General features: G+C 36.1%; 1 protein-coding gene and 1 long non-coding RNA gene across 3 annotated transcripts; one reads left to right on the top strand and one right to left on the bottom strand.

Annotated features, from left to right (window-relative positions):
• Positions 1-138: 138 nt before the first annotated feature.
• On the bottom strand, positions 139-4,630 carry LOC105445803. Of its 2 annotated transcripts, none has more exons than XR_004066515.1 (4): positions 4,500-4,630; positions 1,767-1,907; positions 991-1,032; positions 139-504 (listed from the first exon to the last, which is right to left on the bottom strand). It is a non-coding gene; the product is annotated as an uncharacterized LOC105445803 (long non-coding RNA). The 2 variants fall into 2 exon arrangements; XR_004066516.1 differs by lacking the exon at positions 4,500-4,630 and adding an exon at positions 4,462-4,482.
• A 233-nt stretch (positions 4,631-4,863) lies between these two features.
• On the top strand, positions 4,864-27,254 carry LOC583679 (polyribonucleotide nucleotidyltransferase 1, mitochondrial). Its single transcript, XM_030998583.1, has 25 exons — positions 4,864-5,226; positions 6,181-6,241; positions 6,581-6,655; positions 7,395-7,500; positions 8,544-8,593; positions 8,862-8,925; positions 9,517-9,678; positions 13,011-13,197; positions 13,609-13,660; positions 13,981-14,038; positions 14,344-14,440; positions 14,959-15,061; positions 15,987-16,051; positions 16,702-16,738; positions 18,172-18,238; positions 18,754-18,843; positions 19,900-19,953; positions 20,636-20,745; positions 22,543-22,614; positions 23,535-23,679; positions 23,900-23,983; positions 24,262-24,368; positions 24,776-24,831; positions 25,186-25,264; positions 25,852-27,254. Exons 1-25 carry the CDS (start codon positions 5,093-5,095, stop codon positions 26,095-26,097), a joined length of 2,361 nt encoding a protein of 786 aa, XP_030854443.1. The 5' UTR covers positions 4,864-5,092; the 3' UTR covers positions 26,098-27,254.
• The last annotated feature ends 98 nt before the right edge of the window (positions 27,255-27,352 follow it).

Here is a 27,352-nt window from a genome sequence, read left to right as displayed (position 1 = left end):
ACCCAACCCATCCATTATGTGATCCTCCACTTCACTTCACCGTCTGCATTTTTTAAAAGGAAAACTTGATCTATCTTTACCCAATAAAATTAAACCTAATCATTGAGCGTCACACACAAAATTTAGCATGACACAATATTTGTGATTTATAAATTTAATGCAACATTTGCACATATAACTTCCACAGCAATGAAGAACTGTTATTATTACAATACATCTTCTAATTACAAAAACAGCTTTATTTCATGAAAACTGACGGGTCAGGAAAACAGTTCCATATCAAAGGAGAATAGTTGTTGTAGTAGCAGTTTCCACGAACTTCTGAATAACTGTAGCTGATAGTGACTTCTTTGTGAATAGGTGATGCGATGCCCTCTTTCTTTCTTGTTGCCGACGCGGAACTTCCCAGCTGGTGTGTTGGAAATGAAGGCTGGGTCATTTTTTTGTATATTTAGAAATGAGAAGAGTTGTTTCCCTGACCAATCATTGACTAAGACTAATGACCTGAAGAGAAATAGAAAACGAGGGAATACAGAGATGAGATAAAATTACAATATTTATTTGCCATAGGAAGGGTGTGGGTGTTGTTATAGAAGATTTTGCTTCATTCACTTGATGTGTTAATGCCTGAAATTATTCATGTATTTTCATTAAAAATATATCATATTCAAACAAAGCAGATAAACCAGATCCACATTTGAAAAACTTTGAATGCTAAAGAGTCGTAAGACATTTAGTTGAATTCTCAGAATTGGTGCATAATACTCCACATTTCCATATTGTAGACACATGTTGTTTCAGGTATTAAAGACACCAACACTTTCATATAAAAAATATCCCACCCAAATACGAGAATCATCTTCAACAAATATTTGTTGTTGAGATATCATAATTGCTTCCCTCCCCTACCCCCCTCCCCCTCCCCCAAAGGAGAATCAAATCAATCACTTTTCTTGAATTTTAAATGTTCATGAGAAGTAGAATAGTTACCTGATTTACCTCCCGCTGCTGCTTCTGCTTTCTTTGCTCTCACTGTAGGAACACAAAGTAACACAGAAAGAGATAATATATTAGCAAATATACAATTTCATCACTTAAGACTTGATTTCAACTTAGACAACTGATTATTGCAGGATCGCATATTCCAACATAATCATTTGAATCAAATTCATGACCCCATACCAAAACTTTGTATTACCTTTAATATGAGAATTAATAAATCAAATGTTGTTATTAATTCATATTTCATGAAAGTTATCAATCTTGGTACAAATACATGTAATAGTAAATAGTTCTTCTGATAATTCTTAGACAATATTCACTTCAAAATGCTGATTATATTCAGAGGATTTCATGTTTTGGGGCCTGCTAATGGGCCACCCTGCCTACGAATAATGTCCCAACTTCAATTTTTCATCATATCGAATTGCGTAATGCAGGCACAACCGCCGAGAGAGTTTCCCTTGTTTTAATATAAGATTTGCAAGTAGGGTAAAATGTCAGTTGTCACTCTTCTGGTCAGACTGCTATGGATGTGAAATGTTTGGTTATCTTTTAACCCCTTGGCAACTGAAATCTCTCAACTCCATAGGCTTAATACAGGGACCATATGATTTATGTAGGCAAAGGGGTTAATGATTAAACAACATGTGGTGTGTTTTTTTATTAGAGGTATTAGAGAATGAAAATAAAAATTAGAATGTAGGGGAAGATAAGACCAAGAATCACACACTATTATGAAGAGAAAGAAAACAGGATTTACTTACGTCCTGCTAATGAAGCTTTTGCCATGACAACACCTGTAATCAACACGCAAGGTACCAAAAAAGGTCCCCAATGTCTTATCTGAGGTCCCAAGACCTTCATGGGTTGAGCTGGCCAAGCACTGTTAGGCATTGTGATGAATTCTGTGATGAAAATAAAAAGAACATGTCAAAGCACATTCGACTCAGAAACTTTTCAACGTGCCTGACAAGTTACTGTTTGTTATTCTTTTTAATGATAGAAGGTAAGAAAGCTATGATTCCTACTTACAATATCTTGAAGCTCTATTTTTAAGATGAAAAAATAAATGATATTACTATTTTTTAAGCATTAGTTTTGTGTATGAAGGGGTGACCAAAGTTCGCGGACATTTTAGAACACATTACAAAATGTGATAGTCGATCTATGATTTCTCATATTCTACACAAATTTATTTATTTCAATTATTACCGAATGGACGGCAAAGTTTTTTGTTACAGATTGGTTCAACTAAAAAAAATTATTGTGGAAGGATTTCAGAGATATCGCGATCTAAAAATTTGATGTCCGATCGTGCGTGCGTGCTGAATCTAAAAAAGTCATAAAAACAACGAGACCTAACTTCACGCACGGGGGTCTACAGTTGATTTATCAAAAAATGTGATGCATCAAAAATAAGGTAATATCATAATTTGCAAGGTAAGACATCATGCAATCAGTTGGTACCACTTTTTACTTACAATTTTGAGGAAATCTGCTCTCAAATTGAAGATTTTCAGACCCTTATCGGTAAATTGATAATTTTTCGGAACGGACGCAAAAGGTTGCAAAATTTGCTGATCTTTTGTCAATATTTTCACAATTTCGTACACAATTCCAAAGAGAATTCATATCTGGGTAATTTTATGTTCCTCTTTCCATTGGTGATATCCGATTTTCAAAATCTTACTGATTTTTTGAGATAGCGAACTTAGGTCACGCCCCGGCCCCCCCACTCGGTGTTATTTAGGGTACGCATATGCTCGTACCCTCTTTTTGAAAGCACCCCCTATCTGAGGACTGCCAACATTTCCGAACCCCCCTTTCGCATCTCCTTTTACGAGTTACCCCTCTTTCTTGGTTTTTATTTTTTAGGTCACAATTTGTCCGTGTTTACGAGGGTATCCTCATTTTGCGGACGATCCTCATTCTCGGACCAGCACCCCTACTGTTAATGCTAGCCTTAAGGGCTCTCTCGAAATGTTTTTTTAATGATATTATTCGAGAGAGCCTTAAACGGCTCCCATACCCCTGCACGGAGAGGCATGTAAACAAAACTCAAAAGTGGTCCAAAATCACACTTTCGCGCACCCGACCAATATTGGACAGTGGCTTTGATAAATTTTGTCGTAGTTTTGGTCTTAATTACCGCTTTAATTTCAAAATCGGATCTAAAAATAACAAAATAAGAGCAATTTTCTTACCAGACCGATACAGCTCAGCTCCCTTTTCACGTGTACCGTGTGAATTCACGATGTCTACACAATGGTGATGACCTCTGACTGGCACTTCGTAAATGTGCTGCTTCCGTATAATGCGCTGAATAACACTCATACAGCGCATTATACGGAAGCAGCACAATTTACCCACAATTACGGAAGTGCCAGTCAGAGGTCATCACCATTGTGTAGACATCGTGAATTCACACGGTACACGTGAAAAGGGAGCTGAGCTGTATCGGTCTGGTAAGAAAATTGCTCTTATTTTGTTATTTTTAGATCCGATTTTGAAATTAAAGCGGTAATTAAGACCAAAACTACGACAAAATTTATCAAAGCCACTGTCCAATATTGGTCGGGTGCGCGAAAGTGTGATTTTGGACCACTTTTGAGTTTTGTTTACATGCCTCTCCGTGCAGGGGTATGGGAGCCGTTTAAGGCTCTCTCGAATAATATCATTAAAAAAACATTTTGAGAGAGCCCTTAAGGCTAGTTAATGCAGGGGGATGGGTGCCGATGATTATTTGAAGGCTAGGTGATACCTAAATCATTCATAGATCTATTTCATATTGTCACCGAGCCACCCCCCCCCCCCCCCCCCCCCGGCCCCCCCACTCAGAGGTCGGAATGACCGCATGCGTGTTGCCAAAATGTCCGGTAAAGGGGTACTTTTCGTGCGACAAAGTCCGGCCCGAGAATTGTAAAAAAAGGGGTGTATTTGACTTTTCACCCGGAGATTTCTTTAAAAAGGGGTGTTTTTCTTTTTTTCTCTTATCTCTTTGGACTCCTGAGAAATTATTCCGAATTTAGGGGGGTATATTGAACATTTTTCCTGATTTAGGGGGGTCTCCAAGGCAGGAAAAGCCCGCGAAAAGCCCGCGAAAGGGGGGTTCAGAAATATTGGCAGTCCTCAGATAGGGGGTGCTTTCAAAAAGAGGGTACGAGCATATGCGTACCCTAAATAACACTGAGTGGGGGGGCCGGGCCCCCCCCCCCCTCCCCCCTGTATTCTAGGCTGTACTGTATTATAGGCTTAGCTGTGGCTACACTACACTACTCACTCACTACTCACTAGGTTCACTGCCATGCATTGATGATTGGGGGTAAATTAGATTTAGCATGTTCTAAAAGACCTGAAATAGGTCCTCAATTTCGCGAAACATGTTATTCATATCTATTATTTCTAAATCTATTATGTTTACAAATATAGTTTTTAAGAACAAAAACTACAATTTCTTACTTTCAACTGAAATAAAAGAGCAAATAAAAGATAGTTACCAGGATTGACTCTTCCAAATTTGCAAATCTACAACAAGCTACAAGTATAGGATGTTTCAAGTCGTGGGTAATATTTTGAGGGAACTTGTACATTTAGCTTATGAACGTAGTCATTGGCATGAAACTAGAAAACGGCTGAATTAAGGCTGCAGTCAAATGTGTTCGTCACGCAAGTATATCTGTGCATGCCGTTGTGTAACAAGAAATCAATTCGTACGTACAATGTGTGCATCTATCAAAGATATTATAGCGCCGTAATGCTATGCACTTGCTCTCTTGCCCTAAATTACGCAATGCAATAAGATGAGCGCAGCATCCATGCATGTTAGCTAGAATTAAAGCGCAGCGCAAGCTCGATCAGAATCATCAGCGCATGCAGCAGCAAGCGCAGCCAGTGCTCCCCGAAAGTAGCGGCAACAAACTGTCTCTAGTTCCGAGCAATGAGCAGATGTACATGCTGCGTATACCAGCTACCCTACCCACTTCTAAAGTTCTTGCAGTAGGCCTAGATGTAGATTTTCTCCTACCATCTTATAGTTGTCTGGTGTGATATTAACTGATCTAGTCTAATCCTCATCTGGTTGACCGAAACAATGTGGCGTGCATTGCCATGGCGGTATGCTGCAGGAACTCAACGGCGATGGTCCAAAATATCCAAAAGACTGAAACATTTTGCCTCATGGAATGCAAATACAAGTGGCACAGTGGAAGCAGTCATTGGCCAGAGGCAAGTTTTTAAAGGTCCATTCTAGGCTTTTAGTAATACTAATAGTAATAGTAATACTAATAAGCAATTCTTTTGTAGAAAAACAAGGTGGTGAAACAGATTCCCCCCCCCCCCCCCCCCCCGCCTCCTCAAAATCAAGGAGTCCTTAACTTAAGGTTAGGCCTACTCCAACTCAAACACCAAGGTGTTTTTTTTCTTTTCCATGTATGTACTTCCATTATATATGTTGTTTGATGTCTTTACTACCTGTTTGCCATAAGGTCTACAAAAAAAAAGATGTTGTATCGCCATTTAGGTGCCAAAACATTAGTCAGTCGGCCGGAAATCTTTTTTTTAAAACTTTTTTTATTCACCGTCTTTGGGGTGATATTTCTCAGTTTTTTGGTCTACAAAAATAAAGATGTTGTATCGCCATTTAGGTGCCAAAACATTAGTCAGTCGGTTGGAAATCTTTTTTTTTAAACTTTTTTTATTCTCCGTCTTTGGGGTGATATTTCTCAGTTTTTTGCTGTATTGTCTTTATTTTTTAATCATAATTTTTTTTCTCTCTAAATAACGGTAAAAAAAAAAATATATATAAATAAAAAGCCGACAGCAGATTTCAAGATTTTGGGGTCGGTCGCAAAGGACAATACAACATCTTTTTTTTAAACGCCTAATGCACAATTCTACATTTGTCTTTGTTGAACCTCGGTTGCCATCTTTCAGACCATTTTCTCAGTCAGATTATCCAAGTCTAACAAAAGAATTGCCTATATCTGCATTTGGATCCATTCTGTTTCTGTTTGATCTGATTTAAACTGACTTCTTCATTGAATTCATCATCATTTTCTAATGAAATGCAATATGAACTAAAGTTTGTCCAACATATTGCTTATTCTCATAAATGGATTTTAAATAAAGAGTTTTTCAAATACGGATTTTTTTTTCTTCATTCAATTTCTTATAATGTAGTCCTCTTATACTGTCTACTGGAGAGTTAGCTAAGTTAGCTGATGGCTGTGCAACTGCTCAGGTAAGTGGAAAACTTAGAAAGCAAGATGAAGACAAAAATGGAATGGAATGACTGAACTTTATTTGTTGTTTCACTTTCAATTGGATCAACTAAATTTGTAAGCGCGGGATGTTTATTTGTCATTATACTGATCATATAGATTATTGTTGTCATATATATATATAGGTCTATATAGCAAGTATAATGATTCTATTGGGTATTTTTGTATTCCTGTGATGCTACTCTTGCTATACGTACGTGTATTCCAATAACAATTTTATTATAGAATAGACATTTTATGATACTGGGTACTACTAATGCAATGCTATAACAATTGACTTGCTTATGACTTGTTTTCAGATTGGAGATACCACTGTTATGGTCACTGCAGTCAGCAAGAAGAATTCATCATCTCCAGGTTTTCTTCCATTAACAGTGAGTGGTCTATTTAGGATTAAGTAATATATGCATTAAACCTGGAAAGTCATTGAAAATAAACTCTTCCGGAAAGTTATGGAAAGTCAAGGATAATATATTGTGGGTGTGGGCCGTGTGTGGCTTTGGTAGCCTTCCAGTTTGAACTGTCAATGGGGTGGTTTCGTTCCCCACTTGGATATTGCAACCCATATCAAAATGGTACTTATCTAGTCATGGAAAAAGGAAAAAGAGGGTCATGGAAAGTCATTGAGTTTGCTTCTCAAATTTATATGGTTCAAACCCTGTATAGGCTGTAAATGATCCACTCAAAATATTGCTTTTTAAAATGGTAATTTACAAAAGTACACCTAGAAACAATGAGTTACAATAAAGATATCTTGACAAACTCATTTATTTGGGTTTTTATAACTTCTCTTTTTCCATTATTGTTTAATATTTGAATGTACTTATGTATATTCTAGTGAAAGATTTTGCATGTTATTTACAGTACCTTTTGCAAATGTATGTGTTTTTTGTAAATGTGATTTTTATGGAAATAAATAAATAAATTGAAAATTAAACAATTGCATGGAATCGGTCATTTCAAAATATCATTTGCCCTTATTCAGTTCATCTTCTCTGCCTTTCTCCTCTCTCTCTCTCTCTCTCCCTCTCTCTCTCTCTCTCCCTCCCTCTCCCTCTCCCTCTCCCTCCCTCTGTGTTTACATCTCATCCAATTTGCATGTTTTTTTCCTAGGTTGATTACAGGCAGAAGGCTGCAGCAGCAGGTAGAATACCCACCAATCATCTCAGAAGAGAGAGAGGTGTCACTGATCAAGAGATACTCACAAGTAGAATGATAGGTATACCAAACATTATTATAAAAGATATAAAGATTTTCTATGATAAGATGTTTGAAGGATGATTGATAAGTGTAGATCTGATGCACATACATAGTGTGCAAAAGGCTGCAGTGGGATATTTTGCTCTTTTGGTACAAATATTATCATGTATTTGGCACTCTCTCAACTAATATGCCGGTTATGGACTAAATGAATAAATCTCTCATCTCAAATACACTCAAAGTATTTGAGAAGCTCAATTCAAACTATGTGAGTGCAAATTACAATGATATCTAGGAGGAAATATCCATGTCAAACTCCAGCTGTTGTTTAATATTGTAAAAACTCATGCATATTTTTTATATATAAATCTTTTGGAATTTATTTTCTGTAACATTATTATTTATTATTACCCCTATCAGACATCTGAGCTGGTCATTTACAAAACCGTATTGCCCTAGTTTTCACTAGCAGTATTTTCCTTGGTCTCCCTGCTCGTATAGACTTTGCGTGTAGAGACAAGTGAAAATATACCTTTGTATTTTTCCACAGTCTCGCATCCGGGCATCTTGTAATGACCGCACCATATTTTGTCATTTTCATTGCGCATCTATTATGCGTACGAGAACCTGCGCACTTTGCGCGCACTCTATTGTGACGTAATAATCACACCAAATGCACACTGCTTGCAGTGTATCAAAAATTTTGTCAAGCACTGGATGCACAGTGCTGGTTTGACAAAGTTTGTTCAGTTCTTTGAGATTGTCATGGTGGATTTCTGTATTTGCTCTAGATGTGTGATTTGGATAACAATAAAAATATTGACTGGCTTTACTTTCAGGGGATATCAGAAATATTGACCGCGCTAAGACCATATTGCCCTCGTCTTTTGACTCGGGGCAATATGATCTGAGCTTGGTCATTATTTCTGATATACCCCTCAAGGCCAGTCAATATTATATAAGTGTTTGCCATGTATAATACTTGAATATTAGTATATGTTTTCAAGAATGGATTGAATAATTTAATATTTAATATTTTATTGTTTTTTTCCTTTCTCCTAGACAGATCAATTAGACCACTATTTCCCAAAGGGTTCTTCTATGATACTCAGGTATGTGATACCAACAATATATTTCAAACTGCTTTGAACACATTGAAATATACTGTTGACAAATGAAATTAATTGAAAATACGTTGCTACTTTACATAATCTCTATCCTACCTGTTTCTAAAAGTGTCTTCTTCTTCGGACAACGATGTAAAATTTCTGTTTATTTCAATTTGGATGAATAAGATTAAATTGAATTGACCAATGCTAAAGGACATTTTGAATGTACCACATATGTTTCCATGGGTATTTTTGTTTTTTCTTTCTCCAGGTTATGTGCAATTTGTTAGCTGTAGATGGACTACAAGATCCAGGTGTTATCAGCATTAATGGAGGTAAAGTCAATAGCCAAATATGGCATTGTTTGCTGAATAGCCTTCATTGCTGTTTTGCATAGTTAAGCTTTTGGAATATACTGTTAGGATATAAAACTGTATAGATATATTGACCGCTTTGAGAGGCATCGCTATTGCTGTAGGCTCTAGGGGACGTTACATCCTGCAATAACCCTGAGGCTTGCTGGATGGCTAGATTTCTAAAGTGAGGTATGTAATACAGGTGTACACACTATGAATATGACTGACAAAGAAAGCGGACAAAATATACAGATCCTCAGGTAGACAAAGGAACATCCCTTCACTGCTATTATGTAAAAATGTGTAGAACAGGTGTCACATGCATATTCACCTTTTTACATAATAGCAGTGAAGGGATGTTCTTTTGTCTACCTGAGGAACTGTATATTTTGTCCGCTTTCTTTGTCGTCATGTTCATAGTGACATTATATTACCTCTCTAACAAGTTGGAAACGGTCAAAAAAAAACTCTTGATATTTACAAATCAGGCATTATCCCACCCTAAGCCTACAAATAGTTGACACATTGTAAAGATTTAACGTCCATTTCTCTTCTCACTTTGTCCCTCAGCTTCTGCCGCACTGGCCCTCTCTGACGTGCCATGGAATGGTCCAATAGGTGCTGTCAGGGTGGGTCTGATTGATGAGGAGGTCATGATTAACCCAACCAGACTCGATATGAGGAGAAGCACCATCAACATGGTCGTGGCAGGGACAAAGAAGAGTAATCTAGGTGAGGGCTGTGATCTCAGACTAATTTTCAAAAATTGCAAAGACCAGTTTATTAATATAATCAAATTTGGTATTTTGTGAACTAAAAGCTTGCCAAAGTTTTTGCATGACACATGTAAAATGGATTTAATCCATTAAGATCCCATACTCTTCCTATTGAAGGGGAATATATAAGGACTAGCAGGACCCGCGGAAATCCGCGGGATTCTAGAGGGGGGCGGGGGGTGTAAATAGATATATAGAGAGTGTTTAAATTAAAACCACCAAGAACTTTATTTGCCATTCAGGCCATCAAATAAAATAAACATGTTTAGCGTCCCCGCCCGCTTCCTTTTTGGGGGCCGCCTCCTATTTATTTATTTTTTGAAATTTTTTTGATTTTTTTTTTTGTTTTTTTGTCGTTTTTTTTAAAGAAAATAAAACAGTGTCCTGTCCGTTTCCTTTTTGGGGGCCGCCTCTTATTTTTTTTTTTTTTTTTTTTTTTTTTAATTTTTTTTTTTTAGTTTTTTTTTTTTAGTTTTTGAAAGAAAAAAATCATGAAAAGCACTGCTAAAATTATTTCTGATATTAAAAAAGAAAAAAAAAACAATTGTCGGCCGCCATCTTGAAAAAAAGCCCGAATGTCAGGGAAAATGTATGGAGCGGCCATTTTGAAAGAAGAAAAAAAAAAAGGGCCTCCTCATTCCCATTTTTCGAAAAAAACAGGACGCTAAACATGTTTTTTTTTAAATCTGGCCTTATATAAAAATTTAAAAAACGATCCAACTGTACCGGTAGTTATTCTTCAAGCCACTGGAACTGCGTAGAATTCCGTAGTGTGGCGTACCGACTACGCAGAAATTAGGCTACGTATTAATGAGAAAATAGTCCCTGCGTAGGTTATGCGTAGGCTGGCGTACAGGTTTGCTTATGGTTGCTTACTGTGTGGAAAGCTTTTACTGCTTTGTCGATCTGGCGTAGGGTAGCATACTGTTGCGTAGGCATGTAGCGTAGTGTTGCGTATGTAAAAAGGCGTACTTTCTACGTCAAGTTTCTACGCCGAAAGTACGCGAAAAAAATTAAACATGTTGAATTGTTTTCGTTCATCTTGCGTACCCAGTTCCGTCCCTCAGCATATAGTAATGTAGGCCAGCGTAGTTGGTACGCAACACTATGCAACTCTACGTATTGACCCCACGCCAATTAGTGACCCGCAAGTGTCACAAATAAAGTATTAAAAATATGCTCATCTGACCCTAATTAAACGCCTAAAACCCCTGAGCTTTCGGGGGTTTATGGACCCTTGAAACCCGTGGACCCCACGCCTATACACTCAACTCGCTGCAATCTGATCTCTCCCCCCCCCCCCCCCCCCCACCAACTTTGAAGAACGTAACCCCTGAGCTTTTTGGGGTTTATGGCCCCTTGAAACCCGGGGACCCCACGCCTATATTATATATACACTCAACTCAGGACCCGCGGAAATCGCGGGATTCTAGAGGGGGGCGCAGGCAGAAAATTAAGATTTTCATTTCGGGGGCTCTATTTCAAATTTTTGGAAAAATTTTCGTGGGCTACTTTTTTCAACTTTCGGGGGCTCTTTTTTCTGGGGTTACTTTTTCATTAATTCATCAAAGGATATAGGCCTTCACTTTGTTGAGATTTGTTTAGAAGGCTCAGGTTTCAGGCTACCTACTTCATAATTGCCTATTTAAAAAAAAAAAAAAAAATTCTAGTTCAATAACTAAGTTTTCATGCATTGATTTGATGCAAGAACTGTAACATAATATACCCTAGATTGTGATTATTTCTGACCATGAATTTCGATAATCATTCTTCAAAGTAAAATTTTCACAAGAAAATCAGGTAGTCGTTTAAAAACGTAGACATGAGTAATACTTTTACTAATTCTAAGCTCAGGTTTCGTAAATCTATTCACGAAACTATATTGAAATCGCGGCAATAATGATGCAAACCAACAGATAACAATTTCAAAGTGTCAAATCTCTTCGACTCGAGCTCAGCTCAGCTTAACTCACACACACTACAGCGTAACTCCATAGCTCGAACACCGGCGCCGCAGGCGTCGGACGCCTGCGGTGCTCGGTGCCGGTGTTGGAGCTTCCTGCAAGCTCGTCTCAACTCACACACACTGAACAGAAGCCCTGCACTGTATGAAGGCAGCTTGCGACTAAACTGTCAGTCCAATGGTTTTCTTGTGAAAACTTTCCTTTAGAAAATGATAATAAAAATTTAGTATAGGTCTAGACTATATGGCCGTAGTAATCACAAAATAAGCTTTGATTTCATACCTCCATTCACGAAAACTATATCAAAATCGCGGCAATCATGATGGAAATAGGTCTCTAAGTTTGGACGTGGACGGGATCGAAGCTTCGTGTGTATCTCTGCGGCTTGTGCAGCTACTACAAAGGATATCCTATACAAAGATGCTTTACTCGGGTAAGCCCGACCGTGTGCATCGTGCATTTAATACGCAACTTAATGTGAGTTGCTCGTCGTCTGTCGTGTGTCTACGGATGTAATGTTGAATATCCATGAGGTGTCTCTGTCGTCACGCATATCCTGCATTATGCATATCGCGTCTGTTTTCGCCCTGGACGTCGACACGGAGGAGGAACTCGGGCGGAGTATAGCCAATTCCACAGAGTAGACTCTCCCCCGGACGATGGCACCGGGCACCGGGACCCCGAGGGGAGGGTTCAGGAGGAGATAGCTGCACCAACTTGGGTCGGCGATCTCATTAAAAAACAATAGAATACAAAGGCTGGCGGAGACGTCGCGCCCCCCGCGGAGCCTTAGCGTATTATTATTATAGATGGTTTTAAGTAGTATGACAAGTACATTTAGTCTATGAAGATCCCATCCTCTTCCTGGTGTTTTGGGAAATTATAAGGATGGAATTGTGTATTTTAGGTGCTAAGGTTTGAATTCATGAAATGAAAAATAAACAGATTTGCAAATGTTGAAACAGAGATGTTTGGTACCAAAAAAAATTGCACAAAATTCACACAATATCTGTACATAATTTTAATAGTCCACCACTAGTCAAACCCTGAAAAATGTGTAGGTAATGGATGAAAAAGTAAACTTGTTGCATCTAGACTCCTATGTTTTAATTGGAGTATTGATAAACTATCCTTTGATAATAACAATTGGAAGAAGTAGACTCCTGACTGTAGAATTCTGACTGTAAAGTATGTCATAGATAAAGTCAAAGAACATTTGCAACTTGGAATGCATTTTTTTTAAAAATGTACATCCAATTATCCATTTGCACCCCTCTGCTGGGCACTACAAACTGACCTAATGCTGTTTGCATGTTATTTACAGTGATGGTGGAGGCCTCAGCAGACAATGTTCTCCAGACAGACTTCTTGAAAGCTTTAAAGGCTGGACTAAAAGAAACCCAGATCATTGTGAGGAGTATCGAAAAGCTCGCTAGGGAACATGGCAAGGAGAAGAGGGAGTATGAACCATTTGGTATACCATCGCCAGAGGTACTAGACAGTGTTAGAAGGTAGGTGATATAAGCTATGTGTTAGTTTTCCTGTTGATAATACATCCCAAAATTTTAGGGACTACTGACTAGTGACTACCTGTATAGAAAACAACTTGTCTACAAAGATTTCATGTTCTGTTCTTGAAGAATAGTGTTCTTGAAGAAAAGTGTTCCTGTTTGAAACCTGTATTTAATAATTTTATACGTACAGATGACCTGTGAAAAACACCTTCATTTTTCTTGTTCTTGTTTCTCTTGAAAGGTCATTTTATACAAGTTTGACCTGTAGTTTCTTGAGCTATGAATCACATAATACTTTTGAACAAATCAAAATCTGATATTAGTATTTGATGCATAGTAGATCTATGATACCAAACAAAATTGATTAATTTTTCCAGTTTGTACCCTAAATCTCTCCTTCATTTACAGATTAGCAGCTGAGCAATATCATGCAGTTTACACAGATCCTACCCACAATAAGGTATTATGTCTTATTAACTTTCTTATATAAATAATTGCATGCATTTGGTATTTTAGAATCGGTATGAAATGTAGTATCTTAGTTTTCAAAATTAATGAGATATTTGAAATTGACAGTGGTCATGTATTTATAACTAGCTAGTGAATTAATTTCTTGTTAATCTGTCTCATTTATGTTTCTTCCCTTTTCCTTATTTCTTTATCTTCTTTTTTTCTTTCTAAATTACAATTTCCAGACATATTTCAAGTATTATTTTTGCTATGAATTTATGATTGTCAAATTATGCATAATAATATATATTGATGTATTTTCTCTTCCAGTTTTCAAGAGACAATGCTGCAAGTCAAGTTAGAGAGCACCATATTTCAACTGTACGAGGTAAACACAGAGCTGTGTGTTCATGATATTGAAATTGTTTTTAGAATATGTGTATGTTTGTTGATTGACTTTATTTTAGTGTTGTTTAGCTATATCAGTCATGATTATTTCTTTCTGTTACTTCCATGTTCAAGAAAGAAATATGAAGTACTTTTGAAATATATCAATTATGTTTCATGTGATACTTGTTCATTTACACATTCATTACCCTCATAAGTGGTTACAATTGTAGTATTTGAAACCAAAAGAAATATTCTATAATATAGATGTTGTAATTTTTTCATTTCAATTTTCCTTCTATTTAGAAATGTTTCCAAATGAAGACCCATCACTGCTTAATGATGCCTTCAATATTGTAGCAAAAGATGTCTTCAGAAAGATTATTTTGGAAGAGGATAAAAGGTATTTTATTGTTTACAACTTACTTTATTTAGTTCCAATTGAAATACTAAGTGTGTAATGCCACAGATCAAACTGTTTTGTAGTGTGACATGAATTGTATTTAAAACATTGTGAATATATTTTATCCGTTCCCCCTCATTATAATAGAATAAATTCTAGTGATTAATGACGTACTATCTATGAATCATCTGAGAATATGATATTCTATTGAAATTGACAAGGCAATTACTGCATCATCACTCTCTAATAATCATCTGGATTCTGTTACATTGTCTGAAATATTACACCATTGGAACATCTTATCTAGTTGCACATTTTTCTCTTCCATGTAAATGGTATTTGAATTATGTCAACTGCCTCTAGTTTTTATTAAAATGCTCATATTATCATATTTACATCAGTGTCCAAAATGTGCTAGTAAAGAATGTTTAGAGCGCACGAGGAGACATTTAATGAGTGCCTCAAGCATCGTCTTGTGCTTCTGTCTATACAACTCTTTTCATCTGTGATACATTCAGGTGTGATGGCAGAGAAGCAGATGAGATGCGTGACATCACATGTTCAGTGGATCTCTACAAACCCTTACATGGCTCCGCTCTCTTTCAGAGAGGTCAAACACAGGTAAGAATTATGCTCTTTCCACACTTTGAAGGGATATAGAAGGCAGTTTCCATGTGTAGGCGGTCATAACTCGCTGACACCAGACTTGATGGAAATACCAGCACACAGCAAACTGGGTGTCCCAGCAAGAAATACCCCAGTCTTTCGGAGAGTCTTTGAGTGAGGGAAATGTATGATAATGACATTTTCTTTATGGGGTGATTTGTGGAATATGCACAGCATTTACAGAAGATCTATTGCTCATATATGTGAAGGCTTTTCTCTGTGATTGAAAACACCTGTTGTTGAGAAACACCTGCATGGTGTCAAATTCCACACTATTGATGCAGCTCCATTATCACTGTGCAATCAAGTCTTAAGTTGAATTATATGTTGATTCAATTTATGCTTTCATAAAAATGATGATGCAAAAAATATCCTAAGAAGTTGTTTTCATGCATTGAGAAAAATTACAATGTGGCCACCCCCAAAAAATTCTGAAATCGATTAATGTTTATGTGATTTAATCATTATTTAAAGATTGGAGAACGATTCACATTCCTGTTAAATAACAGTGGCATTTGAGATAATATATTTTATCCAAATACCGGTAGTATAAGAACTACAGTGGTATGTGATTGTGTGATTCTTTAGTAAATAATGTGACCACCACATATTCATATTTGTCAATTGTTAATTTTGATGAAAAATTGAAAAGGTGTCAAAAGTACAGGTTTTTTTTCAACCTCCCTTTTACACAATCTTTATAGAAAATCGTGATCCTATGCCTTAAAGCTCATATTGATTATTGTATAATGTCCTAAGATAGTTAATTTCTCCCTAATTTTCTGAATTATGTGTATAAACCAAGAGATGTCTCTGTTGATAATTTTTTTTACAGAGAATATCATTAAGTTGATTTCTGTTCCTTTTATATCCATTCCAGGTCTTTTGTACTGTAACATTTGATTCCATTGAATCAGCGTTGAGAGCAGATCCTGTGTGGCAAGAGTAAGTGAAGAAATATTTTATGACCTAAGCCTTTTTTTAAGTTCAGTGATATTTAGTGTGAGGAAAGCAATAAAATATAAAGAGTTAACATAAATAAAATGTATGCTTTTACTTTAATTGTTTGTAGAACATTTTTGTGTCACCTGTTTTCAAGTTCTGACTTCAGAATGAACTTGCAAGTTGTCATACAAACATCTTTTCTTTTTTTTCTGCTGAGAAACTACAAAGTTCACAATAGATATCCCTGTAAGAATAACTACACTTTTCGATTATCGCATGATCATTTCATTAAATGTGGACTTTAGCAAGGGTTGAGGAAAATTATATGGATGGTGACAAATGATGAATGAAGTTTACATTATTGTAAATCTTTTTTATGTACATAAAAGCATTCATGTGTAATTGATATATCCTACTTGATATTTCCTGCTGTTATTAAATAATTATCTTGAACTGTTCATGATAATAATAATAATAATAATGAAAATAATAATGATAATAACAATAATAATTATAATGATATTGTGTTTTTCAAGTTATAGCACATGTCACTGCTGCATCACTGTCTCTATGTGCTTAGGACGAAACACATAAAAGGGTGAAATATACCTGAAATTTATATTAAATTTCCACTTATCTAATTTTTGCAGGGACATCAGAGAAAAGAACTTCATGCTGCATTATGAGGTAGGTAGACACTTTCTGATTTTCTTTATCCTGCATGGAAAAATGTTTTATTCTATTAAATTGTGACATACAAGTCTACTGAAGATTTTTTTGCATAGAGAAAAAACAAAATCAAGAGGCATACCGGTATTACAAAGTGGCAAAATATCAATTCATTTTTTTTTGTGTTTTGTAATGTGTAAAATTATATATCGGTACAAAGATTTGAAAGAAATACAATGTTTGCATTTTCATGTAGTGTTATGTGATGTATTATGTTCTGTCATAAATGTCAGAGTATATATTAGTGCTGTAAGTCAGACGCTATGTTCGTGTTCGGTTCGGTTCGGCAATTTTTCACCCGAACTTGGTTCGGTTCGGGGTTCGGTAATAAAATAGCAAGCAGCGTTATAGCCACGGCGGTCGGCACTGGGCGGGCCGTCCAGCCTGCCGGGCCCGACCAGCACGGAGGACCTCTGCACACTGCTTCCGACCAGTACGAATTTCACATTAAAAACTGCTCTAAACGTAATTATTTGTGAAGAAAAATACTACTTACATTTGTATTTCCGTCTTGAATCGTGTTTTATTTTCAATTTTAAAAGAATCATGTTTTCAATTTGTCAATAAATGATATTTTTGAAAGATTTTCCGAGACGGTTGTTGTCTAATGTTAGAGTCATGAAAGCTGCCATCTTGAATACAAATTCAGGCTCGTCAATAACTGTTTTGTATAAGTTTTTATTTTTAATAGGAAAAATATAAAATCCCTATTTTTCCTGAATAAATAAATACCATACTATAATATATATTTATTTAATTATTTATATTGTAAAATTTGTCCGATATTGTTACAATTATAATATTATTTTTTTGTTGAATGGGTTTGAGCTGAACATATTTTGATCACGCACATGTATTCTTGTTTATGGCTTCCGATCGCGACGTAGCGTGGTCTGGGATTTAAATGGCGCCAGTGAAGTCACCACTGGAAACGCGTAAATCACAAAGGCAGAAAATGGGAAAAAAGTAAATATAAAATGAGCAATCATGACATGAAAATTAGGTACAAAATGACAAGTTTATTAGCTTGCAAAAACTTTTTATATTTTTCTGCCGAACATCCGAACCAGGCCTTTGCGTTCGGTTCGGAAGTGCCATGTTCGGTGAACTTGTGTTCGGTTCGGCTGTTCGGCTACAGCACTAGTATATATTGTTAAAATGAATTACACTGTCTGTTTTTAAGTTAAAGTTATAAATGTGTACAACAGCATTATTGTTTAGATTTTACAAAACAAATGTATCACACATTTTGTATATTTTTGTTGTTGATGTTCTGACAAATGAAACATTTCAAGATTTGAAAAAATAATTCAAATTTTGTTACTGTCTTTCTTCTTTCTGTGCTTTTATTAAATGTACCTATATTTGCATGTGTCTCTATTTTTATACAGTTTCCACCTTACGCTACAAATGAAACAGGCAGGACGGGAGGCATCAATAGGAGAGAGCTAGGTCATGGTTAGTAATGCATTGGCTAATTTTGTGGGTCATATTCTTAAAACATGTTAAACTGTGTCGTTACTTTAAAATGCAGTGATTTGTTATACTATTGTTTTATAAAAACATGATATATAGAAGGAGCTCTGTCATAAAACTACAGTGTTGACACTATCATTTATCCATGTCCTAGTCAGATTTTTGGAGATGGATTATAAATGCTATCGTTAAGACTTGATTTATTGCAGTTCTATTCATTGAATATTGAAATTAGCATTTAATAAACTTCTACATTATAATCTGCATTGACCAGAGATAGAATTCATTACAAATGAATCAAAATTGTTTGAGTAGATGGGGGATAATTGATCTCTTAAAAATGTTAGGCTTGAAATCATCCAACATACCAGCACCAACAAGCAAAATAAGCAACAGGAAAATTATAAATTCTGAAAAAACTGTTTTGGACCAGTAAATTTCTTGAAATAATGTTATGTAACCTTGTTGCTCCTGATCATTTTTTGTTTGCTTCACAGGAGCTCTGGCTGAGAAAGGTCTGAGACCTGTGGTTCCATCTGACTACCCTTTCACCATTCGACTCACCAGTGAAGTTCTAGAGTCAAATGGTATGTCGTTCTTGTTACTGCATTCATTTATTTGTTTAAGAACTTTAGTCATATATATATATATATATATATATATTATACAAATAACGCACGTCCCAGAGTGCAATAGCGGTGAATGCAGTACGCGCGAGGTTTCTTTAGATTGGTGCCGCTCTGTGCAACGAGCCGCTTGCGGCGAGTTGACAGTGCGAACCATCTGAAGAAACCGAGCGTACACTGCATTTACGTTTCGCACAATTGGTCAAGTGCGTTATTTGTTTTATAAAATAGCGACACAAATAGCAACAAACGAAACTTTAGATCTTAAGTTAGAGTCTACGAGAGTTCGATCTAGATCTAGAGTTAGGTTGGTTCTAGACTAAGACCTTGCAGGCTTACCAAAAAGTCAATGGGATTCATTGCCTTGATTAAAAATAAAATCCACAGAGGTCTACAGTGGGTCTAGAGACGAATCTACATCAGACAGCTGAAATTCCTGGCTTCGTTATAAAATCCAAAAGTCAAAACAGGCCTAAATCCAAGGCAAAAGTAAAATAAAAATTTGCTTTTTATGTCTAAGTTGATAAGTCCATGCTAGAGCTAAGCTACGCGTACGTTGCGCTGGGGATTATGGTGGAGCGTACAATATTAGCTACACGTAGCCTACAATAATTGCAATGCACTCGAGGGAGCGCGTACTACACGTACGCGCGCGCACTGGATCTCCATGGTCACGTGCAATATAACTTTTTGTTGCGCTTTTTCTGCACTCATTTCTGGAAAATCGTGCTTGCATCAAAAATTTGTCAATGTCATGTGACACGTATTGACCAATCACGATGCTTAAAATACTAGAGCCATTTTATAAATATATATATATATATATATGCATAATTTGTGAGGAATATATAAAAAAGAATATCATTTAGTTCCTTGGATAGCATAGTACTGTGGACTATATGTTTGAATGTCATTTTTCTTTTGATTAGAATATGAAGCAGAGAAACAGAAATGTAAATTTGAAAGGGAGTTGAATACTAATAATTTGTTTATATTTTCCTCCTCTTGCTGTTTTAGGTTCATCATCTATGGCAACTGTATGTGGTGGAAGTCTTGCACTCATGGATGCAGGTATCTATTCTATCATTTTTACATGGTTCTGAGCATGCAAATTACAAAAGCATAGAATTCAACTAGGTTGGATAATGTTGTTAAATAGATGATTTCATGTAACAGCTATTTAACCAAATATTAATCATCGTGTCTTGTAGAAATTAATCATTGTTGCTGATGATTTCATATAGGTTGATCACCGTGCCTAACTTCTGTGTGGAATTTTAATTTTGTAACAAAATATACAATAATACAGAATGCTACAATTCTAATGGGGCGTTGCAAGAAAGTTGCGATTGATTGCAAGTTGCATTTGCAATGGATTGCAACTCAACTTTCTTGCAATGCCCCTATAGTCTCCTAATTTTCCTAGGATTTTGTTAGGATTAAGGTTTTAACAATTAAATTAGGTTTACTACTTCTAGCTTTTATTCTCCGCCCCCCCCCCCCTCTCTCTCTCTCTCTCTCTCTCTCTCTCTCTCTCTCTCTCTTTCTCTATCTCTTACTAATGAGGCGTTGCAAGAAACTTGAGTTGCGATCAATTGCAAATTTGCAATTAATCGCAAGACTTACTCTTGATTTTGGGGATTTGCAATTGATTGCAACTTTCTTGCAACGCCTCATAAGACTGATGTACATGTATGTAATAGTAATCGCAGCGTATTGTTGAAGCAAAATACTTTTTGTTTACCCTTACTAGGTGTACCAGTAAGCCATCCGGTAGCAGGTGTAGCCATTGGTGTAATTACAGAGACGGAATCTGATGATATCTTCACCATCAAAGACCACAGGATAGTCACAGATCTGCTGGTATGTATGTCAGGCACAATGCCTGGATTCAGTTATCAAGATAAAAACTTTCTTGAGAAATCATTGTGAAACATTTTGGCAGATTTTTTTTTTTTTTTTTGGGGGGGGGGGGGGTAGTTGAATAGTTGAAGAAAGGGAAAAATGAAATTGGAGAGTCCAGCCGTAAATGGAGATATTAAGCTGTGAAGCTTATTTATTCGATCTGTAAAGACAGATAAAATAACAATGACAGATTTAGTATATCATTCATGTTACACAAGAATGCAATATATAATCCAAATTATCTGAACAAACCAAGTTACTGTATCTATAAAGTTTCATTTAAACACATTTGCTTTTGTTCTATAAACTGTCAATCTTGACCTCGTCCTTTAACTAACAAAAATCCAGAGTAACCAATGGTTACAAAACATTATGCATTTTATAATATGCATTACTTTCAAATACTCATACTTTCAGAGTTTCTAAAACCGACCAGACTTCCCTTTAAACAGATCACTGCCAATTTGCATGAACCAAAATAACTGTAAACATCTTTATCTTGCATCAATACACAAGCTTGATAATTCTCATCTATCTTCATAGCATAAATTCCTTCTAAAAACCTCAACAATGGATTGTCACTTTAAATGTGCTATATGACCTTCGACTGACTTTGACAGGCACCTAATTTGCATATTTATGCTCGCCTAAGAAAAACTGTCTTATAAAATGACTTCATACAATTTAACCCTGTTTGATGAATTAAACTTAAATATCTGACTTACATAAAACTTCCCAGTAATAATCTAGAGATTACACTTCAATACAAAATAAACTATCTGGCATAACTTGTAATTTACACCTGTAATTTACATCTGTAATCTACTCCTGTAATCCACACATGCACTACAGCAAGCCTTTCAAGTTACATTGTTAACTCTTAAAAATGATTAAACACTGTCTTCAATTCTGACTCTAAATACCATGCCAGAGGTGCAAAGCTTAACCTTTCACCTAGTCAATAAATGGTGTCTTGCAACTTTTAAGCAAGCTAAATCAAATTCCACAGACCAACTTTTGTCACCCAAACAAACTGCATAAAATCCAAGATTCTAGCATGCACAAATATAAACATCCTTTATCTTTAGGACTTCTAAATATATACACTGTTTACTCTATAAATGACATAAAACAATATTTGCCTAATATTGTAATTCTGTTTTGACAATTATCATTTAACTGGAAAAACACAAGACGAAAAGTACGTGTCATGGGCGCGGCCATTTTAGGTGCAGCCATCTTGGAATTAATGCCACATGTGCATTATGCAAATGAGTTGAATACAGCTCTTTAGAATTCGTTTTACAGTTCAACTTGAATCTATCTTATTTTCCGTTTTAAGAGTTCACATTCCAGTTTATATTAATCTAAACACTCAATTCTGTGGCGGGACAAAACTTCGTCGGGAATACTTGAATGGCAACTGACGGGTTAACTGGTAAATGAGTCAAACTGGACTACATTTCTGACTGTGCACTGCGTTGACTGAAGAACATGGCGACAGTGCCGAACTTAACCTATGGTAGCTTATAAGAGCAAAAAAGAGAAAATCTAAACCAAGCAAAAATCATCGCTCGGCGAAACAGTAGTGAAGGACCAAATTGCTTAATTTTGTTTGGATATTTGCTTTAATATTTGCTCTTTGCTGCACATTTTAAGCAGTATAATCTTAGTGGATCAAAATGAATTTAGGAATTGCTTTGTTTGATGTTGACAGTTTACCTGTAATTGTTCTGTTTGTTAATGTTTGAACAGGGAATTGAGGACTACATGGGAGATATGGATATGAAGCTGGCTGGAAGCAAGAAAGGAATCACAGCATTACAGGTAAGGGAAGAGAATCGGGCAGTCACAGTGGGCCACGAAAATCTCCTAGAAAACGCTCTTGGCGAAAGATACTGTAAAAAGTAGATAAACTAAAAACTGTGTCTGGTATTACATGACACAGCTGGAATTTAGCTATAATATATACAAAATTAGTTTTCTTCTGTTTTTACGAAATGGGGGTAAGGAGTGTAATAGTAGCAATACAACTAGCACAGCACATATACTTACCACACAATTTGTTCTCTATTTTCTTATGTCACGTTTCATTGTCATTTTTTTCTCATTAAGTTTTTGTAACGTGGGCCTCAAAGAACAGCTAAAGTGGGCCTTGAGTTAAAAAGGGTTGAGAAGTGCAGATCGAAGGGATTGCATATTTACTGTTCATTTGAAAGGTTCAGTTTCTAATTTAATCTGGAGTAAAAAAGACATTTATTCTTTCCATGAGAAAGATATGCATTCTTCATGTTCTATACCTAGAAACAATGTACAGATCTTTTGTTTCTCATTAGAGCCTTTTGAATTGTCTTTACGTAGTGAAGTGAAATAATTATTATTCAATAGAGCTTTAATTGTTGGTAAAACACTCCCCAATACCATTTTACTGAAACCCCCAATGATGTAATAATTATGCTGTGTGACAAGACTAATAATCATTATTCTATGTGCAATAATACTTCACTTGCAGTTTAAATGTCATTTTATCATGTATACAGCCATATGCAATTCCCCTTTGGTTGTAAAACCTGCCTAATAAACCCTCTCTTAATTGAATTGAATGTTATTTTCATTCAAGCTGGTATAAACTTGTAACTCTGATGCAGGAACCATATATGGAATTGGCTAGGATATCCCACCATCTTTGCTCCTTCATGCTTTTCAAATTTCTTCATCTTCAAACCTCTTCATATTTTGTTTACCAGACTGATGTGAAAGTGCCCTTGCCCATGAAGATCATTGTAGAAGCCATCCAGGCTGGTACAGCAGCCAAGAGTAAAATCCTCAACATCATGGCGTCATCTATCAGGAAACCTAGGGACCTCAGAAAAAGCAACAGTCCTGTCACAGGTAATCCACAATCATTTGTTTCAAAATACCTAAGTTACATTAAAGCCTGTCTGCACTAGTTTAGCCAGGAGGGATAAGACCTCCCTGCAAGGTCACTGACATGTTGTTATCTCATCAAATCAGCTCTCAATTAACATAAGAAAAAGGGGTTCATGGGGGACCAACGGGGTACCGATCATTGTGGTGATTTTGTTCTTCTCTTTTTTTTTTTCTATCATAGAAAACCTTGAAGTGCCGGTACAAAGGCGGTCCAAATTCATTGGGCCTGGTGGTTACAACTTGAAAAAGTTGAGAGTAGAAACTGGTAAGTTTGTTTTCTTTTGTCATTACCTCCTTTGTGCAATAAAAACCAGACTGTGCTTTTAATGCCTGTTAAAGAAATGCTGCAGTAACTTTGTCTTCTCCATTTGAGCACATATATGCACAAATTTTGTTATGTTTCATAGGTAACAGATTTATTATAAATGAATGTTAACACAGCACAGCATATAGTAATCTTCTTAAATAGGAAATGGAATTGTAGCATGAATTAGTAAGCATCTCCTTGTTTCAAATGTGCTTTTGTTGTCACTTTTGTTCTAGGGGTAACAATTTCTCCCGTTGATGAAACTCACTTCTCAGTCTTTGCACCCACGCCAAGTGCAATGAGTGAAGCAAAGGAAAGAATTGAGCAACTGCTATTAGAAGATGTAAGTGTAATACCAGTCTGCTTTTTCATTACCTTCACTTTCAAATATTTTTCACCTTGGATCATAATTTTTTTGTCAGGTTTTGCTTCATATTCAATAGAGTCAAGCCATTCTCTTTTTTATATCATGATTTTATTAAATCTAGTCTCAAGATTACATGTCTAAAGGCTTGTAACAATTTTGGATGTATCCTTTAGGTAGAAACTTGAATGTGGCCGGGACAGTCCTCCAAATTTGATAGAGAACAAGAATAATAGAAAATTAATAGTTCATGCAAAGGTGTATTTGTTTACCGTAAGCACATATTGTAGCCTAGCGATAATCTCTACATACGTTGACTGTGAAAGCACCCCTTTCTGTGGTACTTTCCTGTATTTTAATGACTTTGATGTCTTACACTCACACAGAAAGAACCAGATTTGGAGTTTGGAGGTATCTACACAGCTACTATCACAGAACTAAGGTAAAAATAGCTTATTCTGGTTGATATTTTCCTTTGCATAACACAATGTCGTTAGAAAATTATCATTACTTTATTGAATGCCACTTAGGATTTGGAGTTAGAGAACCATTGAACATGGGTAGTGCCACAAATATATTTGATTTTTATTGAATTGACTTTTATTTCATTCTTCAGTCCCTAACCCTATTTAAGGTTGTATTATCTAACAAACTTTGTGTTAATAAACACAAAATGGTACGATCTATTTGTGCCCTTGCAAGCTGGGGGTTTAATCTTTGTTTTTGTCGTCATTTCCTCTTACCATTTGTAAGGTTCTTTCCTTTATTGATTGAATGTCCATGATATTCCTTTCAGGGATAATGGAGTACTAGTAAAGCTGTATCCTGCAATGCCACCTACATTACTTCACAACTCACAGCTTGATCAAAGAAAGGTAGGTCAGAAAAGTGATGAACTCTTGATAGAAGGTATTTGTGGTCATATGACAAAAGAATGTCCATTTAAGTATGTGGTCTGCAGTAGTGAGCATGTACAAGTAAATGCACTTCTGTGGGAGGCCTAAAGTTAGCCTATATACTGAATCAGGGATGTATTTGCCATTGATGATGACATCAACCAATCTTAAAATTGCTCAAAATAACGAGGATCTAGGATTATCATACAAAACACAAGATGCATGCCTTCATTTATTCATTATATGATCTATCTGCTGTCATTAAGGCTATGCTCATGGTTTCATGGTTAGATGCATACAGCCTCAACAGGAGTGCTGATAAGTCATATTAAGAATTTATTTAGCATGAATCATTTTTTATACTGGGCTTACTAAATTAGCTCTAATGTTAATAAATATCGACATTCAATTTGGCACAGAGTTGTGTAAAATAAAAACTTTTTATTTTGATTGAAGATACATAAAAATATGAAGCTTGTGGCTGTTGTTTGTGATGAATATAGTTATGCCTAAAGATTACACTGATTTCCTGTAGCTGTACTTTAAAAAGATATCTTCTGTTTCAGGTGAATCATCCAAGTGCCCTGAAGATGGAGGTAGGCCAGGAGATTCCCGTCAAGTACTTTGGTCGTGACCCTGTCAGCGGAAAGATGCGACTGTCCCGCAAGGCCCTCATGGCCCCAGCATCGGCCGTCATCAGAAACTTGAATGCAGTTAGAGGTGCAAGAGGAGCAGCATCAGCCACCACATCATCGTCTAATTCATCGTCCACGTCTCCGTCTGATTCATCATCATTCTCATCAGAGAGATGATAAAGGGCTAGATGGTCGGTGGATGGAGACTATATTTTTTGCCAGAAGATTGTTCCTATTGTAGGGGAGACATCCCAAGTAGGAATTATGCAGAGTCTTGGGGTCTGTGGTGGATATTGATGGCTTGTCCGGAGAGTTTCTCCAATATGTGACCAACAAAGAAAGATAAGACACCGTTTGCTGAACTAAACTAGGTATCATCCATCTTTGGGATGTTATCTTTAAGAGAGCTGTGTAGATACACATGATCCCATGTACTCAGTACTGCCTCTGCTTTCTTTTCTGCCATATTATCGCTTCATTTCAGGGCAAGAGAAGCTCTGCAACCCAACCCCCCTCAAGTCTTTTATAACAAAGTGGTGCTTTCCCTACTTAACAAAATATCCATGATCAAAGATTTGTAAAGATTAAATTCATAGCAATAAATTTGTCTATCAATGACTTCTAATTATGCTATGGCCAGTTGTGCAGCCTAAGCAGGATTTTCTTGAACTGTCTGTTGTGAGTTTGAACCATGATTTCTGGAGTATGCATTCAAAGTGCTTCTGAAGTTTAATCTTTATTCATGTCATCTAAAGAGGACAATTTTAATCTACAAAGCAACAATGTGATATTGAATATTTCATTTGGACACTTATTCCTCAGCACAATGAATTACATAATCAACCATGCATGTTATTTGTTAAAGGAAAGATTCATGTCCGACAGGTTACTAAAAAAACGCTTGTGGTTGGGTCGTATGTAGTCACGATCAGTGAAATACCTAACAGAACATTAAACTTCTGACAGAACATAAGAATTTACTTTCATTATACATGTATACGTTGGGCAAGAATGTTGGCTGCATTGTATCCCAAACCGACACATCTCGGACATGTGTATCAGATCTCCTGTATTTCATCTGTGTTTTCTAGCAGGAGTATGTAATGGGCAGTTATGAAAATTAATTTTCAGTTGCAGGATACATGTTCATGTACATTGATGGTTTTCGGCGATTAAATACTCATTGCATTTTCAAATACATCATATGGTCATGTTTAGGGAAAACATGTTCTCATATATTATTCCTCCAAACTTTTATTTCTGTCATACCATTTTTATACATTTTTTGTTTGTATTTATGACGGCAATATTAAATCTTGATTATGCAAAGCAAATCTTTCTCTTTCTTTTCTGTTTTATTTGTGTATCTTTAAAGTGCAATGACCTCTCAAGTATATGAAAATTCTGAATGTACTTATACATCACGTCGTTC

This window comes from Strongylocentrotus purpuratus, unplaced genomic scaffold (assembly GCF_000002235.5).
Source record: "Strongylocentrotus purpuratus isolate Spur 01 unplaced genomic scaffold, Spur_5.0 spur5_scaffold_5, whole genome shotgun sequence".
NCBI classification, from domain to species: Eukaryota; Metazoa; Echinodermata; class Echinoidea; order Camarodonta; family Strongylocentrotidae; genus Strongylocentrotus; species Strongylocentrotus purpuratus.
The sequence above is the reverse complement of the archived record's forward strand: the minus strand, read 5'-3'. Positions and strand labels throughout refer to the sequence as shown.

Excerpts from the sequence above, each read along its gene's own strand:
- LOC583679 (XM_030998583.1), top strand. The coding sequence starts at position 5,093 with ATGTGGCGTGCATTGCCATGGCGGTATGCTGCAGGAACTCAACGGCGA. Across the intron at positions 19,954-20,635 it reads TCTTGCACTCATGGATGCAG|GTGTACCAGTAAGCCATCCG; the intron begins GTATCTATTCTA and ends TACCCTTACTAG. Across the intron at positions 24,832-25,185 it reads GCTACTATCACAGAACTAAG|GGATAATGGAGTACTAGTAA; the intron begins GTAAAAATAGCT and ends TATTCCTTTCAG.